The sequence below is a fragment of the Dipteris shenzhenensis genome, chromosome 13, assembly GCF_047967505.1.
Source record: "Dipteris shenzhenensis isolate YYH24624 ecotype China chromosome 13, Dip_SZ_1.0, whole genome shotgun sequence".
NCBI lineage: Eukaryota > Viridiplantae > Streptophyta > Polypodiopsida > Gleicheniales > Dipteridaceae > Dipteris > Dipteris shenzhenensis.
In genome coordinates, this window is record NC_141608.1 from 3,949,252 (window position 1) to 3,967,120 (window position 17,869).

At 44.8% G+C, this 17,869-nt stretch overlaps 1 protein-coding gene across 4 annotated transcripts in view; it reads left to right on the forward strand.

Moving 5' to 3' along the window:
* The first annotated feature begins 5,735 nt into the window (after positions 1 to 5,735).
* ATR (Ataxia telangiectasia-mutated and RAD3-like protein) overlaps positions 5,736 to 17,869 on the forward strand; it is a 33,083-nt gene continuing 20,949 nt past the window's right edge. For all 4 annotated transcript variants that reach the window (XR_015541951.1, XM_087383297.1, XM_087383298.1 and 1 more), the window contains exons 1-3: positions 5,736 to 5,972; positions 6,052 to 6,196; positions 6,309 to 6,421. Coding sequence is in view for 3 of the 4 variants with exons in the window: in XM_087383297.1 (XP_087239423.1) it covers positions 5,813 to 5,972; positions 6,052 to 6,196; positions 6,309 to 6,421 (418 nt within the window). In the remaining variant the exon portion in view is untranslated. The remainder of the gene's footprint in view (positions 5,973 to 6,051; positions 6,197 to 6,308; positions 6,422 to 17,869) is intronic.

The following is a 17,869-nucleotide window of genomic DNA, read 5'->3' on the forward strand; positions in this document are numbered from 1 at the left end:
TCACCACCTCGTACATGCACAGGTTTGCATGTGCGGGTTTCCTTGAATGGACGCAAGGTGCTAAGCACATCCTCTTCTCCGACAGCGGTTTCAACAGCCTCGCGCAATCTCTTTGGTCAGGGAGGGCCATCAGGAGGAGGTGGACCGAACGTTCAACCCACAGGAGTGGGACAGATGGCGGGCCAAGTTAAGTACACTAAGTTTTTGGGGATATGCACTAAGATGGTAACTTGATAATTGTTCCAATCCATGGACTGTATTTTATTATGGTCTTAAAGGTATAATTATCAGCAAAGTCAATAACTGAGACCACAAAATCACATGGAAAGTTCTCAATACAATCTCTGTATTGTTGAGCCTGCCACCTACAAATGAAGTTGTGCTGAATAAAACTCTTAGTGTGCTTTGTAAAGAAGGATACAAAATCAAGAGATTTGACCCTACTACTCATAGGTCACTATTGTTGTTTTGATGAAACGTCATCTGTGTATGAGTCAGTATAGATAGACATTGCTCTCGATCTGTGAATTCGATGCCACTGTTTTTTCATCTAGGTTGCAAAATAAATGTCGTGACCCAAAGATGTTGCCTGCTTCATCCACATCTGGCGTACATACAACCTGAGCCGCCCTCCACCGTCTATGCTCCCCCCCAAACTGTGGAGATGGCCATCTTGCACTTGGACTTGTGCTCCTCTCTCTCGCATTGCTTGCTTATCTCCTCCCTCAGTGTGCTCGACTTATAGTAGGATCAATTGGCATGCCACCAGTTCCCCTGCCACCATTGGGTTACACACATGGCATCCCAACTCCATGGTTACAATAAGCCATAACCCATGGACGGGTAATAAAATGGATCTAGGAGTATGTTGACCCTGTGTCAACATGGACTTAAGTAGCACAAAATGTGTGTTTAGAATAGCGGCAAAGCTCCGCTTGTACTTGCATAAGGCTAGGAATAATCTCTCTTAGGAATCTAACATGCATGTTCTACTTGCAAGTTCTACATATGATTCCTACATGTAGTTTCTACATGCAACTCCTACATGCATGTTCTACATGCATGTTCTCCATGCAATTCCTATATGAAACTCCTACATGCATGGAGGGAGGCATTGTTCATCACTAGAGGACAAGTCAAGCAAAATTGGTACATCGTCCACTTTGATGAAGACTTTGGGACTTACAACGCAAGCTCATCCCCATTCATACACTCTTGGATGGATGGAAAAGAGTATAACAGTGGAGATGAACAAGCAATGTTGGGTAAGTTTTACTATCTCGACTTTTTAAGATAAAGCTTTGTTCGATGTGGTTGAAATGGCTACGAGGCAAGCCCTATCAATATGATAGATTAGCCATCTATATGGCTAAATAGAATGTATACAAGCTGATCAAAGATGGATATACCTACTCCCTACAGCCTACTACATGTTTTGTCCACAAATTTTTGGTTTCATCCCATCAATGTCAAAAGCTCATGAAGAGAGCTGGTCATTTCTCAATCATCTTTCTTAGAGTAGCCCCTCAAGGTTCACCTTTAGCCCCTGCTCTTCCCTCCCAAGTTCATAAGCTCTTCTCCAAATATCCTCTTTTGATGCAAGCTCCTATAGGGGCCCCTCCTCATAGAGCTATTGAACATGCCACTGAGGTCATCTCTTCCCCATTGACCTCTCTACAAGTTCTAGCCCTTCGGAGAATGAAGAGATTAAAAGGCATCTTGAGGAATAGATCTCTTTAGGCTATGCTAACCCTTCCTCGTACCCTTGTGTAGCCCCTGTTATTCTTGTGCCCAAGAAGGACAAGTCTTACAGGCTATGCATTGACTATAGGGCACTCAACAAGATTAATGTTGAGAATCGGTATCCTTTGCCAAGAAATTTTTGATATCTTAGATCAATTACAAGGTGTAATCTTTTCTTCTAAGGTGAATATCAAGTCTATTTATCAACAAATCAAAATCAAAGAAGGAGACACTTAGAAAACAACCTTCAAAGCAAGCAAGGATTATACGAATGGGTGGTCATGCCATTTGGCCCCACTAATGGTCCTACGACTGTCATGAGGGCTATGAATGACCTCTTCAGGCCTTTTAGACAAGTTTGTGATTGTTTATCTTGATGACATCCTCGTTACTCCAAAAGTCACGAGGATCATCTCCAACATTTGGATGAGGTAAATATTTGCATTGCTCTCTAAACATTAGTTGGAGAAGTGTAGTTTTTTCATGCCTTCATTGAAATATCTTGGTTTCATTATCTCTTCTGATGGGTAGAGCATTGATGAAGATACGGTAAAGGCCATTCTTGATTGGCAAACTCCAATCAATATACATGAATTCAGGAGTTCCCTTGGCTTGGCTAACTGCAATAGGAAACATGTTTACCATCATGTATAAATTTGCTTGCCTCTTTTTGCTCTTACAAAGAAGGGTATGCCTTTTGTTTGGACTGATACTCATGATAAGGCATTTGACCTTCTCACACCATGCATTGCAAAATCTCCAACCATCAAGTTACCTAATTGTAACATGGCATTTGAAGTTCAATGTGATGGAAGCAAGTATGCTATGGGAGGTGTGTTGCTACAACAAGACCATCCAATGACTTTTTATAGTGCAGTCCTTGTTGATGCAAAAGGGAGCTATCCTACTTATGACGAGGAGCTTTATGCCCTTGTTAAATATCTCAAGCAATGGAGACATTATTTGTTGTGCTCCGAGGTCATCATCAACATTGATCATCAACCTCTTCAGTATTCAATCACTCAACAAAGCATTGGCAGTCTTAGACGCATGAAGTGGGCATCCTATATGCAACAATTTCATCTACTCATCAAGTACAAACCAAGGATAGCCAATAAGCAAGGCGATTCCTTAAGTAGGCCCCCTATCCACTTTATGATTGCTACTATTATTCATTGCAAAATTCCAGCCCTTGAAGATTGACCTTCCCTCTATGTTTCTAATAAGGATTTTCAAGATATTATTTGTGTTATAGTAGCCCCTACTCAGCATAACAAAGAAAAATGGCTATCATCTCAAAGATAGATTTTTGTACAAGCTGAATAAGCTTTGTGTCCCTCAATGTCCTCGGGGAATGCAACTTATCAAAGAGCATCATACCAACTTGATAGTTGGTCACTTTGGAGTCAACAAGACTCTCCTACATCTTTAGAGGTACTTTCATTGGCCTCACATGAGTTATGGATTGTGGAGCATGTCAACAAAATAAGTCTCGCAAGAAGCAAATTGGGTTATATTAGCCCCTTCCAATCCTCTCAAGACCTTGGAAATTCCTCAGCATGGACTTCATTTATGGGCTTCCTTCAACTCGGAGGCAACATGATTATATTATGGTTGTGGTTGACATGTTTTCCAAAAATGGCCATCTTCATTTCCGTTGACAAAACATGCTCAACCCCTCAAGAAGCCAAGCATTTCTTCACCCTGTGTGTAGGTTCATTTTGGACTAGCTTAATCTATTATCAGTGACAAAGATTCTAAATTCTTGTCAGTATTTTGGACAACTTTATGGCAAGCCAAGATATCTCTAAAGGAGACAAGCATTTGTATGATATTCATCAAAGTTTCACAATACTTTGTAGCAAACACAAGCCTATAAACATAAAGCCAACAAGCATAGACACAATGTTCACTATGAGGTAGGAGATATCGTCTATCTCCATCTTCCTAAGGAAAGATTGAAGGATTCCTCCCATGCCAAGGTTAAGCCCCTTCGATATGGACTTTTTAAGATCATGAAGCATGTCTCTGAGAATGCTTATTTTTTAGAACTACCACCTGGTCTCTTTTCCCATCCTATTTTCAATGTGAAATTGATGCATCCTTACTACCCTCCTCTTCTCTCAGATGACCTCAGTCTCATTAAGCCTTCTTTACCCCCTGAAATTATTCCAAACTTTCAGCTTCCACTTGAAAAGGATACCTTGTTGGACTATAAGGTTAGGGTCACCAGGAGAGGGCCACCAAACTTCTGCTTTTTGGGCAAGTGGCAAGTTGCCTTTGCAAGCAGTTTGGATGGACTTGGCTTAGCTTTCCAAGAAGTTTCCCCATCTTATTGATGTTGCAGGAAGTGTCAAGCCTGAGAAGAGAGTGCGATTTAGATCCCCAAATGACCATTTGAGTACATAAGTACTCGATAATATTGACTTTTGCATAACATTGGTGTGCATTTAGTTGTAGTAATACGCATTGGATTGTTGCATGCATGGTTTTAGGTTGCTATGGCACTTTGAGCCTAAATTGTGCAACCAAGGATTAAGTTATAGAATAATAGGCTATATAGGGTTGAAGTACATGCATTAGGCTTTAACTTCATGTATTTAGATGTTTCATTAAGCATAATGTCCTTGCATAATAATCTTCCCTATCTTTTAGGGCTGCAAGCCTCATGTACATAGGGCAGCATGACAAGTCCCACTTGGAGGCTTTGCCACATGGACATCATGATGAATCAGACCAAGTCCACTGGAAATAGGTAGTCATGGTCATAGAGGGTATACCTACCGAAGGATACCTCAATTGAATGCCATTTGCCTAACATTAAAAGCTTCCCCCTTTCAAGGCTGATTTCCATAAATCTAGGAATGCTAGGAAGGCTCCTAATTTGGAGGTGCATTTAGTTAATCACGCCATTGGATTACTCTGAGCTCTTCATAAGCCATGTTCATCACATATAGAAGTACAATTTGACAAGAGGGATCTTCAAGATTTTGTAACATGACCATGCACCAAGCTCTGCACCGGATCCTAAATTTCACGTAGGATTCCAGGATTGATAGTTAGCCCCTAGTGGAAGGTTTGAGGCCATCCTCAGCCTACAAAGGGGCACTTGAGCTCTTCCAAAGGAGACCACTCGACTTCTAGGCTACATGTAGCAGCTGCTCATTCATTTGTGTCGACATCCTACTCATTTGTACTGAGTTTCTCTTGTTGATAGGGTTCTTAGGTGTGCTTTAGGCTCTTTGCCTTGCAGTTGCTCATTCTCCATGCAATAAAGCTCTATTTTTGACTTCTTTCTTGATTGAAGTTTAAGTGACTTGGGGTGTTAGACAGGCAAGGGAGAGGATAGACCATATCAGATGTAGACCACATGCTTAACACGGAAGAAAGTGCATTCTCCTTTAAAAAAGAGAGTGAATTCAAAATATAAATAAATATGTAATTAATTCTATATATCTATGTGTATTTCAAGTATATTTTGATCATACAACAACCCATGGGTCCCCTACTTGAGCGTGTGTGCACATGTGTGATATGTGAAATATGTGTGTGCTTATACACACATATATACATATGCATATAGCACGTGGTTTCCAGAGAGAGAGAGAGAGAGAGAGCGAGAGAAGCATTGGTATAAAAATTATTTTTCTTAGAATTTGATCAGTAAATTTGCTAAGAATGATACAAATCTTCACACACAGGCAACCTAGGATTCGAACCTTGAGGTATGAGGGAGGCAGGTCTCTGAGGCTGTTTACACAGCATCGGCTTGCCCGCCTGTGAGTAAAAAATGAAGAGGCATTTAGCCTCTTCTTCAAAACATTAAATGCACATTGAGCAACCTTTCGCCACATGCCCAAGATTCACCATGGCGGTGTGTAAGCACCCCTGCCCCAGGAGCCATATTATTCAGGCTTGGGCGTGCAGGCGGGCGGAGCGTTGGTGTAAGGCAATGAGTTCCTATGTTATCATTTTTCAAAATGTTCAAATATATATAATTGGCGCTAAATGAGCGTGTCCTTCTTTCAATGGAGTCAATCTCTCATTTCTGAGTGGGAGCAACATAGCCATGGCGGATTTGTTTGGGCTGCTTCAAGATCTGGGAGAACGCATTGCCAGCAAGGGAGAGTCTTCGGGCAGCACTCAGCTTGATGAGGAGGACCCTGTCGAGGCCAGATTCCGTTCTGTTCTTCCTAATCTGCTCGAGGGCTACTTCGTTCCCTCTAAAGGTATTTTCAAGCGTCTCCAAACCCATTGTCGTTTTACTACGGTTTCGTTGACGCTTGCTAACTCCCCTTCGGCATCCAGTCAAGGAAAGGGAGTTCACCGCCATCTTGAAGCTTTTGTGCCATACTGTGAAGAATTACCCAGGAGTATTTTATCATGGGAAGGCATCTGCAGTGCTGCCTGTTGTTGGGCAACTTTTCCCATTCTTTGCAGAGCCCACAATCAGGTCGACATGTTCAGTTGTTTTGCAAGTTTGAACAAGAAAATTGTAGAATACTTCCGCGGAATTGTTTAACGTAAATCTAAACTGCATTTCTCACTATTAATTGCGTCTTCAGTGGTCGTCTAGGCGTGCTTTTTGAGACAGTTGGCGTATTGCTTTCCCTGCTGAGGACTGGTGAACGAGATGTCTACAGGGAATTTTTCGTTGGAGCCATGCTACTTGTGGAAGGTGAGGCATCATTGCAATGTGTGTGTGTGTGTGTGTGTGTGTGTGTGAGAGAGAGAGAGAGAGAGAGAGAGAGAGAGAGAGTCTATTATTGTCCATGGGAGACCAACAGGTCTTGGGACAATAGAAAAACCATCTAATACATCAGCTTTAGGACAATTATGTTTCTTTACACTATATACGTAGGTGATCTAAAAAACGGGGTTGCTTTTGCACTCGCTGGGAGCTGCCATGTGCCCTTCATACTCTGGGATAGACCAGGTGAGGCCCCCTACGCCTATCTCCGTGATTTGATGAGACACTCCCTATGCCTGACCGCCTCATGAATGAAAGTGGCCAAGCATCTTTGGTCTGGCTATGATAGGAATATGGAGTGGCCCTCGAATCCGTTTGTGAAAAGGTAGTGGTATAGTCCATGGATCTCATAGGAGACTTGGCAACGGAAGACGAAGTGCTTCTCTGATTTTACCTCATGTCGATCACATAATGTGTAGATGCGACTCTCTGGGGATCCCATCTACTGGCCCACTCTCGATATGGAGTTGGTGCGATGTCATGCGGAACTGCCCAATAGCAATCCTGAGTGAGTGTGGTAGGTGGATTTGGGTGATTGTGGTAGGTGGATCTGGGTGTACCCTGGTGGGATAATGAAACCCTCCTCAGAAATGTGTAGGCAATGATCTCGATAGAAAGGAGCTTCACAGGAAGCTCTATCTGTGCCAACCAGGTCCTGAATGTGTGTAGCTCTAAGACTTCCTCTCGGATGATTGGGTTGAACTCGTTGCCTCGAAAGGGGACAAACGGCGCATCAATGTTGTACTAAAAGGGAGGGAGTTTGTCTATATGAAAACCCAATCTCCCAAACCATCTGCATGTGTGTGCATACCAACATCTCTGATCACCTTGAGCTGCCAATCTCATAGAAGATGCTAATGCCAACCAAGGTAGCTTGTGTTGCCTTGCAGTATAGCAGCCACATGGCACGCAGTATAGATAATTGATAGTTTGGAATGCTACATCCATGGAGCCCTGAACTCAGCCCGAATGATTTGAAGAGGGATAGATGGCTTGTTGTGGATCATCCGTGACAACAAAGAGAACCTATAATCTCTCCACTCGAGTCCACTTTGTGTTGGATAGATCTTTCCATGGCAAGTGTTGCTGTACATGCCCGTAGGTCGGACCAAGGAGTAAAAAAGGAGTACCTTGGTCCGTGGGTCTTGAAAATGTGAATGCAAGCATTGTCTCTCCACAGTCAGGCAAGGGAGGCGTATCAGACGAGCTTGCATCACCGGGCTCATCGTGAAGATAGGTCCAGAGAATAGAACCCCCAGGTAAGTGATGATGAGACAATCTCAACTAGTGCCTCGTCAAACGTGAATTGCTCTCTATGTGTGGCTGCCCCGGAGGTGTTGAAGATCATCATCTTGGTTTTACCAAGGTTGACCTTCAAATCATGGGACACAAAAAACCAATAGTGCATCAAAATGTCTTTGGAGCCCCTCAGCAAACGAGGATAAGAGCACCACATCATCGGCGTACAATAGAATTTGGAGCATGTATCTGGCGAGAGAGCAACCAGCTCCTCCTATGGTCCTCATAAACGACTCAAGCTCGTCTATGTAAAGGCCAAACAAGGTCGTTGAGAGTGGACAACCTTGTTTGATCCCAATGGTGCTCATGATCTCTTTTGTCCATCCCCCACCCCATCCCTCACCTGTACGAACTATGTTGCCGAAAAACCTCTCGTAAAGTGTCATAACAGCCCACACTATGTCCTCGCCATAGCCCAGCTCCTGCAACCGCCTGATGAGACGTGCTCGTGCTACTGTGACGAAGGCTTTGTGGAAATCCACAAAGCAGCAATAGACCCTCTGTCTTAGTGCTTTGGCCTCCTCTATGACAGTTCTGAGTGTAAGTATGTGGTCCATGGTCCCATGGTCACGCCAGAAACCTGCATGCTCCTCTACTCTGAGTCCTTGCATCTCTGGCTATCGGTTGACCTCCATATCAAGTACTGAGGCGTATATCTTGGACATGACATGCCCAATCATAATGGTCCTGTAGTTACTTGGTCTCATAGGTTCCCCTGCCTTGTGGATAGGTGGGATGGTGTTGAGGGTCCATGTGTGTGGGAAACCATGACAAACTGCTTCATTGCATAGTTTTGCTAGGATAGGGGCTAGGATATCAATCATGTATGCAACAAACTCGGTGCATAAACCCTCATGATCCTTCGCTCGGCCGTTGTGAAGCTTCATGACTACGTTTTTGACACCCCCCCTTAGTGAATAGATTACAAGTCGATTGTGGTGGGTGTGAGAGATTAGGAGTGGGCTGGTTGGGGATATCATATAATGTGTGGGCATAGTTGTGCCAGACCTGAGTATTTGTGAGAGGTGAGGGGGACCGTCGTTCAAGAAACCGTCGCCAAAAGTCTTTGGAGTTATTGCTAAACAAGATGTTCAGTAATTCCTCCTCATTTCGACGAATAAAGTTGCTTTTCTTTTGGCGGACTAGATGATACTCACATAACGTGTCTGGTTCATTCGTAGGCCATGTTTGGACTTGAATTGGAGTTGTCGGCGAAGAGCCTTATACTCATCATCGTACTAGCTATTACATGGCACAGACCTTAGAGGCGGTGGACGGTTAGAGCGTGTGGTGTACGGCAAGGCATGAAGGGAAGCCTCGTGCTGTGATCGAGTAATCAAAGCGGCTCAGTCCTCTAGGAGAGGTATGTGGTCAATATAAGTGAGTAGCGTGTAGAGTCATGCATAATATCTTGGTGAGAGGCTGTGATTGAAGTGTATGTTGCGATTAGTAGTATAAGTGGGTGGTGCGGAAGAGGGTGTAGTAAGACGAGGATTGGTGATATTAAAGAAGAGATATGTGTGATCAGGTCTAGGGGGAGGTGGTGAGACAGAGAAGTCTGTGATGTGAAGGCAGGGGGTCCCATGATATAATCAACGATGCTAGACCCCCCTCCATGTGGAAAGTAGGTGAAGCCGTTGGAGGAGAGCCATTGCTCGAGACCATTATAGACAATGAGATCATGTGCCGTACTTAGATCCATGAGTGCATGTCCATAGGAGTTAATAGGGGCCCGTCTATTTGTGGACACTCGTGAGATGCCAGCGTCAGGGAGATCTATGTCCGGAAGTAAAACATCCTCTCGAAAATCTAGCAAAGATAGTTGACGTGCTCACGTCCTCGCGTTGTAGTCCCCAACTAGGAGAACATCTCCGTGGCTCAAAAAACCCATGATATCTTGGTGGAGAGGTGCGTATGGTGATGTCTCAGCCATAGTTACCAGGGAATGGCATTCCGACATCCGGAACGTTTGGAACGCTGTTCCAAGTAGTAGGCCGGAACCAGAACGGCCGTGGAACGTCCCTTTTTTTGTTTTTTTTTTGCTCTTTGAAAATTTCAAATGGATATTTTAGAGCTTGTATATAAAGTTTAAAGCTGTAAAATGTTAGTTTCTTTCATTTTCTAACATACTTTTAAGCCATATGATGACGTGGTGTTTCGGTTCCAATTCTCGGAACGTTCCCCCTTCCCGAAACATTCCTGTTCTGACACCCGAATTTTCGGAACGTTCCTGTTCCCTGGTAACTATGGTCTCAGCCTCTTCTTACCCTACCTTGGCGAAGTGTGATGTCTTTGGTGGGATAAGCAGACTGCTATGAAGAGATCTCGACAAGTCGTGTGTCGTAATCGGATCCAAAGGAACCTAGAGTGTGCATCTCTCCTCTCCACTGAGATCGCCCTGATGACAGATGATCTATATAGGACTGCCACTCCTCCTAAGCCACGTACTCCACCTTTCTCCCTCCTCCCTATATGCTGACTTCCAAGCACCACTGGTAGGGGGCGCTTTGGCTTTGATGTGTCTTTGTGTAGAAGACTATGTCTCGTCCTGTGTAGGACTCTGAGAAATTCCCAGGCTATGACGAAAGAGTACCATTATAGTTCCAAATGGTGCAAGCGAGGGCATCCTGCGTCCCATAGACCTCGCCCCCCTATGTGGGAGGACTGTCAAGTGATTTGCGGGGTCCGGTAATGAGACGTCCATCCCGCAATACTGCCCACTTCCCCTCCTTGCGAGACACATCATGCTCTTCTCTATTTGCAATGGAGTCAGGTCCTCATTAATAGATATAGTGGGACGATCTATCGCGTAGAGCTGCCAAGCGTGCATGAGTATCTCTGAAGCGTATAACAAAAGGTTGCTCTCTGTTTGGGTCTCTCCCCACTCGCCAATGATCCCACAATAGCATGATCAAGAACCCCTAATGTGGTCGCCACAAAGGTGGTCGCGTCATCCATCGGTGATATCTCTGTCCGTGGAATCCCTCGGACTTTGATGTTGAGAGCTTTAGTGGCCCTCTGCTGCTGCTCCAAAAGGGTAGCCGAAATGGTTGCCTTCGCAAGCTCCTGCTTCAGTACATCCACCCATTTGGAAGTCTCTGCTATGGCCGACTGCATGGTGGCTATTTGGGCCTCCATTGCTATTGCTAGTGTGCCCCCTGAGGCCATGCTCAGAGAAGAAACCTCCTTGAGCTCTACGATGTTCTGCCTGAGCTCTTGGGTGAGGCTGGTCTGTTGCTGAAGAGAGAGAGAGAGAGAGAGAGAGAGAGAGAGAGAGAGAGAGAGAGAGAGAGAGCTATTAGATTTAACTTGATAGTCCAAAGCCAGAATGGGTAGTAAAAATGTGCTCTCAAGACACACTCCCACACATGTGGCACTGAGCAAGCTGCAATGTTGCATATGCTCTTGTAATGGCTACGCTGGGGTGTTCGGTGGGCGAGAGAATCATGTTGTCAAGGCAGACACATGCAAAATGTGGTAATAGACACATTCTAGGGGTGTTGTTAATTCAGCCTACCCACTCATTCGACTAACACCCATGCAAAGGGGGAGGAAAGAGGACAAGAACCCATAGATCACTTCTTGTGAATTATCTAATATGCATAAATCACGTTTTGAAAATATTCTTTAACTACAAAAAAAAAGTTACTTGAAGATGCATTGTATAGTATTCTTGTAAGAATTCGGCTGCAGAGTTCTATAAGATACAGTACATTAGAGGCGAGTTGTGTTAGTCTTGTGTCATATCCCTAGGGTGCTGTAACCAACAAGGATTTTCAAGGTACTAAGCTCTCCAATATTATCATTATAATATGTTCCCACTCAAGTGTGTGTCTTTATTCATGGTTGGAGTGGGGATAGTGGCATTAAATAGCAGTCTTGGGTTCAAAAGAATGGTTATGTTTGTTTCTGGGGTTTGCTGTTACGATTATGTTTTCTGCATAGAAGCTGAATGGATTTGGTACTCCTTGTCATTCACCTAGGTTGTAGGACTAGCAATGAAAGAGTGAAGTGAAATGTACATGGCATAATCCTTAACTAATGGTGGATTCGAAGAGGGCTTTAGTAGAGGATTCTCTTTAGGTGAAAAGTTTCTCAAAATGTAAAGGGAAAAAATCTTGTGGTCCGCCTAGGACATGAATGGAGATTGTGCATTTCAGAATTCTTAAAGAGAGATTGGCTGTCTCTAAGTCAATGTGCCTCTATTTCTGGATCTTCTGGTCTTATGTAACTTTTTTGACCATGATTGTTAGTACTTGTTCAAGACTGTGTGTTTTATGGAATGATGGAATTGGCACTTTGAAATGCTTAGAATGATCTCTTTTGCTATTTCCACTTGTTTCTAGCTTCTCACTCAATATGCCTGTTGCTACAACTGCTCTTGGAGCATGGCAAACTTGAATATTCTTCTTTGAGTCACCAAATAATGACCTCTTATACAAGGTGCACCTCAGATGCTCTAGTCCACAAAGTTTGCATCTCTATTCAACATAGTTATGTAGATGGTCGTAAAGTCCCATTCGGATCCATGTGACATTTGCTTTTATCCCCACTGCATGGAATGGACCTTAGGACCACACAAATGCTCTAAATAAGGCTTACTAAGAACTCACTTGAGCGCCATCTGCTTTTCACTTACCACGGAGATGCATCTTTTTTCAAATGAAACTTGTGAGGGAGATATAGAGAGGGTGATCATATACAAGTCATTGGTTGGGTCCTAATGCCACATGGCTTCCTTCCATATGAGTATACACACAAGCTTGGTTGAATTTTGGAGCTACCTTGGTGTTGGGTTGGTCAATCTGCTCGTGTTTGTTTGTTGATTGGAGGTTCTACAATGGTATGGTATTACATCTTGGTGTTAGATTTGAGATATTTTTGTATTGTTGACGTGAGACGTGCCCATGGTAGTGTGTACAAGGGGGATTGATCATAGACTCTCGAGCGTCTATATTTCAGTTTGTTGATTGGGCTGAATCTGGCCTCTACATCCTGCTATTCTACATCCTTGGCTTTCCTGAGGAAATTTTAGCATATTCTGTTGTCAGATACATATTGATTCCCTACTATTTTTTAAAGGAGATGACTGTATTGTCACATGCACCCCTGCACTTCGGTGCAAAGTGACACACCGGCTACATCGACAGGTGCATAATAGTTCCCTAATAGGAGATTTTGTTGTATGCTGTGACCTCTTTGTGAGCCCTTGTCCAAGGACAGTCAGGCACAAGCTACGTAAGTCAGTCTCTCAACCTTAGGTCAAGTCACAAGATCAGTCCTTGTTCACTAGTACCCACTGGAGAACCATAGGGTAGTGTTTCCATCTTAGATTTAGGGATAGGTTTAGGTCTAGCCTAGGATAGGAGCCCTTCTGGGGCCCCTTAGGGCTGGAACAAGTGAAGAGAATGGCATGGGAAGGGCTGCTTTTATAGGCTACCTTGCACCACTCCTAGGCTGCCATTTATGGGGCCTAGGGCTGCCTTTATGGGGCCAAGGGACCAGCCAACCAGCCCCAAAAGCCCTATAAATAGGGGGCCTCCAAGCCCTCTTTCCTCATTCAGTTCTCCCACCACTTCAGCCTCCTACAGCTCCTCCTCAGCCCCCTTTGAACAGCTTGACACTCACCCCCAGTGGCCCTCTGACCAGCCTCAGCCTTTGGCATCAGTTCAGCCCTCTAGGAAGGTGTTCACACAGCGCATTAGATGGGGAGTTGGGACAGCGAACGGAATAAGGTTTGGGGTCTGTTTCAGCAGCTCTTTTCAGTTTTCTTTTACAGCTTTACACAGATCACTCTATATTTCAGTCATATCTTAGCTCTCTTATAGGATCTATCACTCCTAGGTTTCACTCTCTCACTCACGCAGTAACCCTACATTCCGGTGGACAGCACAAGCCTCTCCCTTGCCTTGTAGAAACATCCTACATCGTTAGTGTGGACAGCATCAAGGTCTCGATATTGGTCGGCGTTGCCTCTCAGGTCTTTGGGTCTGCTCTATGTTGCACAATGAGCTCTTCAGAAGCGTGTTCCGTGCTCTCTCGAAGAGTGTTCTTTGTATTTCTCAGTTCTTTAAGTATAAAGCAAATTCTCTCTTGATTGGGGGAGGGGGCCCTCAATGGGTACAGGGACCCAATCGGTTGTCGACTCTACTCTCTCTTTACCCTCATCTCTTTTCTCTTTCTATGGTGTACAACACTAATTCCTTGCTAAAGGTTTAAAGAAGGTCTTGCTGTGAATTACACGATCAGATAACCGTTGCATATGACATTGGTATTAGAGCTTCGGTTTGTATCCAGCTTGACTACCGCGAGTGTATGGTTGTGTTGAGATCCGGAAAGGACACACAATCAAGTGCCATGGAAGGATCAGGAAAAGGTTTCACCCTTGAAGACTTTCAAGAGGGGAAAGACTACCAACAAGATCCGCTTCCACCAAGTGCTCAAGAAGTGATGGCGAACCTTCTAGAGCAAAATTGGGTCCTCTTACAGCAATCGAAGAACATTCATCCCAGCTAGAAGAAAGCAGAAGATAGCTGGACCAGAAAAAACAACGTCTGGAGGAAAAAGAAGCAGAAAAGCCGTTGGAAGAGAGAGGAACGACAGATTTCAAAAAACTGCTCTTGTTGATGCGTGAGGAATGCAAAAATGAGGAGGCACTGCTACGTGCAGAGCTCGTATATACATTTAGAACTCTCCTAAGGGCTTATTGGCTCTGTCTAGAGTTATGGGATTATCTTTCTAATAAAACAAGCATTATTGGAATACATAATGTCAGGGGCTTAGCTCGAGTAGTGGGTGATTCCTTGTTCGCACCCAATTCGATGTCATTGTTTCTGTTTTGCAATTTCTATCATGTTGATGAGCTTTGTGTGAGTATATGAAAGTTGTTGATTGTTTATTATTTTCAATTTATGGTATTTAAATTCTAAGTATGAATCAAATAATTCATTGGAAACACGCTAACATGACCTTGAAGGAACACTAGAAACCTAAAAACATAAGATTAAAACTTAAATAAACTTAAAGGGCTTTTACACAGACATTGAAGGTGTTAATGCAAATGAGTCGCCTAAGTTTAGTAGAATGAGTGACTTTAGAAGATTCTTGAGGAAAACTGGTTTGCATCAATGTCATTCGTTTTTGACTTGCAAGAATACTCACAAGATGCTTCTTGGCAAAAGGAATGGAGAGATAAATGGAGAATGATACATAGCATGTGATTGGTAGCTTATGTTTCCCAATCATACATAGGATGTGATAGAGAGAGAGAGAGAGAGAGAGAGAGAGAAAGAAATTTTATTAGAGTCTTCGGAAGACCGATGGGTCTATGAGACTGAAAGAAAACTTGATACAAATCACAGTAAGGGTGGCCACAGCTACTGAAACGAGCATCATTACCCGTGGTGAATCCTAAGTCTGATCATACATAATCAAATACATCTGGATGTAACAATGAAAAGAAAAGGACTGGAGCAGAGCGGAATCCTCCGTATGTCATGTCGCTCTGACTGGTGCAAAGACGGCGATGCGACGCTGCTGCTCGTCAAGGGGTGCCGTGCATCTCGGTCTCTTGGACGAGGCTCGACGCAAGACCAGAGCCATCGTGACTCCCGTGGGACATATCTCGGGTCTAAACAATGACGGGAGGTCCCCCAGAGTGATCTGTGTGTCTCCTCGATGTCTCGTGTGTCGTGTTGCGATCGTTGGGTCGGGGTCTCTGTCATGTCTGTGGCTAGAGACTGGACGATCAATGTCACTTGATGGGAAGAACTCTGTGATCCTGCTCTGAGAGGTGTCTGATGATGTGGCCAAGCCCCGTCGCCTGAGTAAGTACTCTCTATGTCGGACTCCCTTGTGAATGAAGGCCGCGAGGCATCTCTGATCTGGGTAGGCGAGGAATCTGGAAAGGGGCCCGGAGCCGTCTCTGAAGAGGCAGTGGTAGCGACCTCGGATCTCGTAGTACACTGGGCACCTGAAAATAAAATGCTCCTCCGACTCAACCTCTTGATAGTCGCACAATATGCATAAGCGATGCTCCCTAGGAATCCCCTCTTCTCTGCCACTCTCTATGCGGAGGCTGTGTGATGATACCCGAAATTGTCGGATGGAGATCCATAGTGAGGCATATGAAGCTCAGTGTACCCCGGTGGTGTGATGAATCCCTCCTCCAAAATGCGAAGACAATAATCTCTGTAGAAACTCAGCTGCACTGGAAGCTCCCTCGGCTCCAACCAGGTTCTAAAGGTGTGTAGCTGTAGGAGATCCTCTCGAATGACTTGGTTGGTATGTGGGAGTACCAGAGGGGCATCTAAACTGTATTGAAAAGGAGGTATTGTATTGACGTGGAACCCTAGTCTCACAAACCATCTGTGAGTTCGTGCATACCAGCATCGCTCGTCTCCCTCTACTGCCAACCTCATGGAGGAATCGAGAGCCAACCATGGCAACCTCTTTCTCCCTGATGTGCAGTCCCCATATGGTCTAACCGGGTGTAGATATGTGATGGTTTGAAAGGTTGCATCTAGCTGGAGTGGAGAAGCACCAAACTTGGCCTGAATGATGTGATGTGGTACAGACGGTTTCCCCCGGATCATCTGTGAGAGCATGAGGATCTGCAAGCGCTCCACCCGTGTCCACTCTATCTCTGACATGTCAGGCCCCCAACAAGGGTTGCCATACATACCGGCTGGTCGGACCAAGGAGTCGAAGAGAAGAGCCTTGGTCCGAGGGTCCTGGAAGTGGGAGTGAAAGCACTGTCTCTCTAGCCGAGCCAGTGAGGCATATCCCCTGCTCAGTCTGGCGTGCATCGCTGGTCTCATCGTGAAGATCGGGCCGGAGAAGATGACCCCCAAGTAAGTGTATGAGGATACGATCTCAACTGGTGACCCACCCAAAGTAAAAGTAAACTGCTTCCGTTGCATGTTTGCTCGAGAGGTGTTAAAGATCATGACCTTGGTCTTGCCAAGGTTAACCTCTAAATCATGGGATAAACAAAAAGCCTGCAGTGCATCCAGGTGTCGCTAGAGCCCCTCAGGTGTGGACGACAAGAGTGCCACGTCATCTGCATAAAGAAGAATCCTGATGATGATCTTGGCAAGTGAGCAACCGGTCTCTCCGAACGTCCATGAAAGTCTCAAGCTCAATGTAGAGGCCAAATAGGGTCGGTGATAAGGGACAACCTTGTTTGACCCCTATGGATAACAATGGTACTCAGGATGTCATCTGTCCAACCTGCGCCTGTACGAACTCGGCCTGAGACTCTCTCATATAGTGCCATGACTACCCAAATGATCTCCTGATCAAATTCCAATGTTTGTAGGCGTGTGATAAGATGAGCTCGAGGTACTGTGTCAAAGGCTTTGGGGAAATTGACAAAGCAATAGTATACTCTCTCCTTCCGTGATTTGGCCTCCTCTTGAGTGTGAGTATGTGATCCATAGTCCCATGGTCTCGCTTCAAGCTGGCATGACCCTTTGCTCTGAGCCCTCTCATCTTTGCGAACAGGTTGACCGATGCATCCAATACAGTTGCATAGATCTTGGACATCACATGTCCAATCATGATAGTCATGTAGTTACTCGGGTCCATGGGATCCCCTACCTTGTGGAGGGGGGTGATGGTGTTGAGTGTCCAAGTGCGGGGGAAGCCAAGCAAACAGTGTCATTGAATAGCTTTGCTAGGATCGGGGCTAACGTGTCGATCCCATATGTGATAAACTCAGTGCATAGCCCCTCGTGATCCTTAGCTCAGTCATTGTGCAGTTTCAATATGTCGCATCCTTGACTCCCCCTCTGGTGAACAACGTGCAAGTGGTGGGACGAGGTGTGTGTATGAGGTCTGGAGTGGGCTAGTGTGGGACATCATATAGATGGTGTGCATACGTGTGCCAGACTCTCGTGTCGGTGAGGGGTGATGGGGACCTACGCTCAAGGAATCTTCGCCAAAAATCCTTAGAGTTGTTGCTGTACATGCAGCAGCTCCTCCTCATTTTGATGAAGAAATGCCTGCTTCTTCCAACGTACGAGACGTCGGTACTTGCGTACCGTGTCTGGTGTGTTCGGGAGGTGACATCTGGTT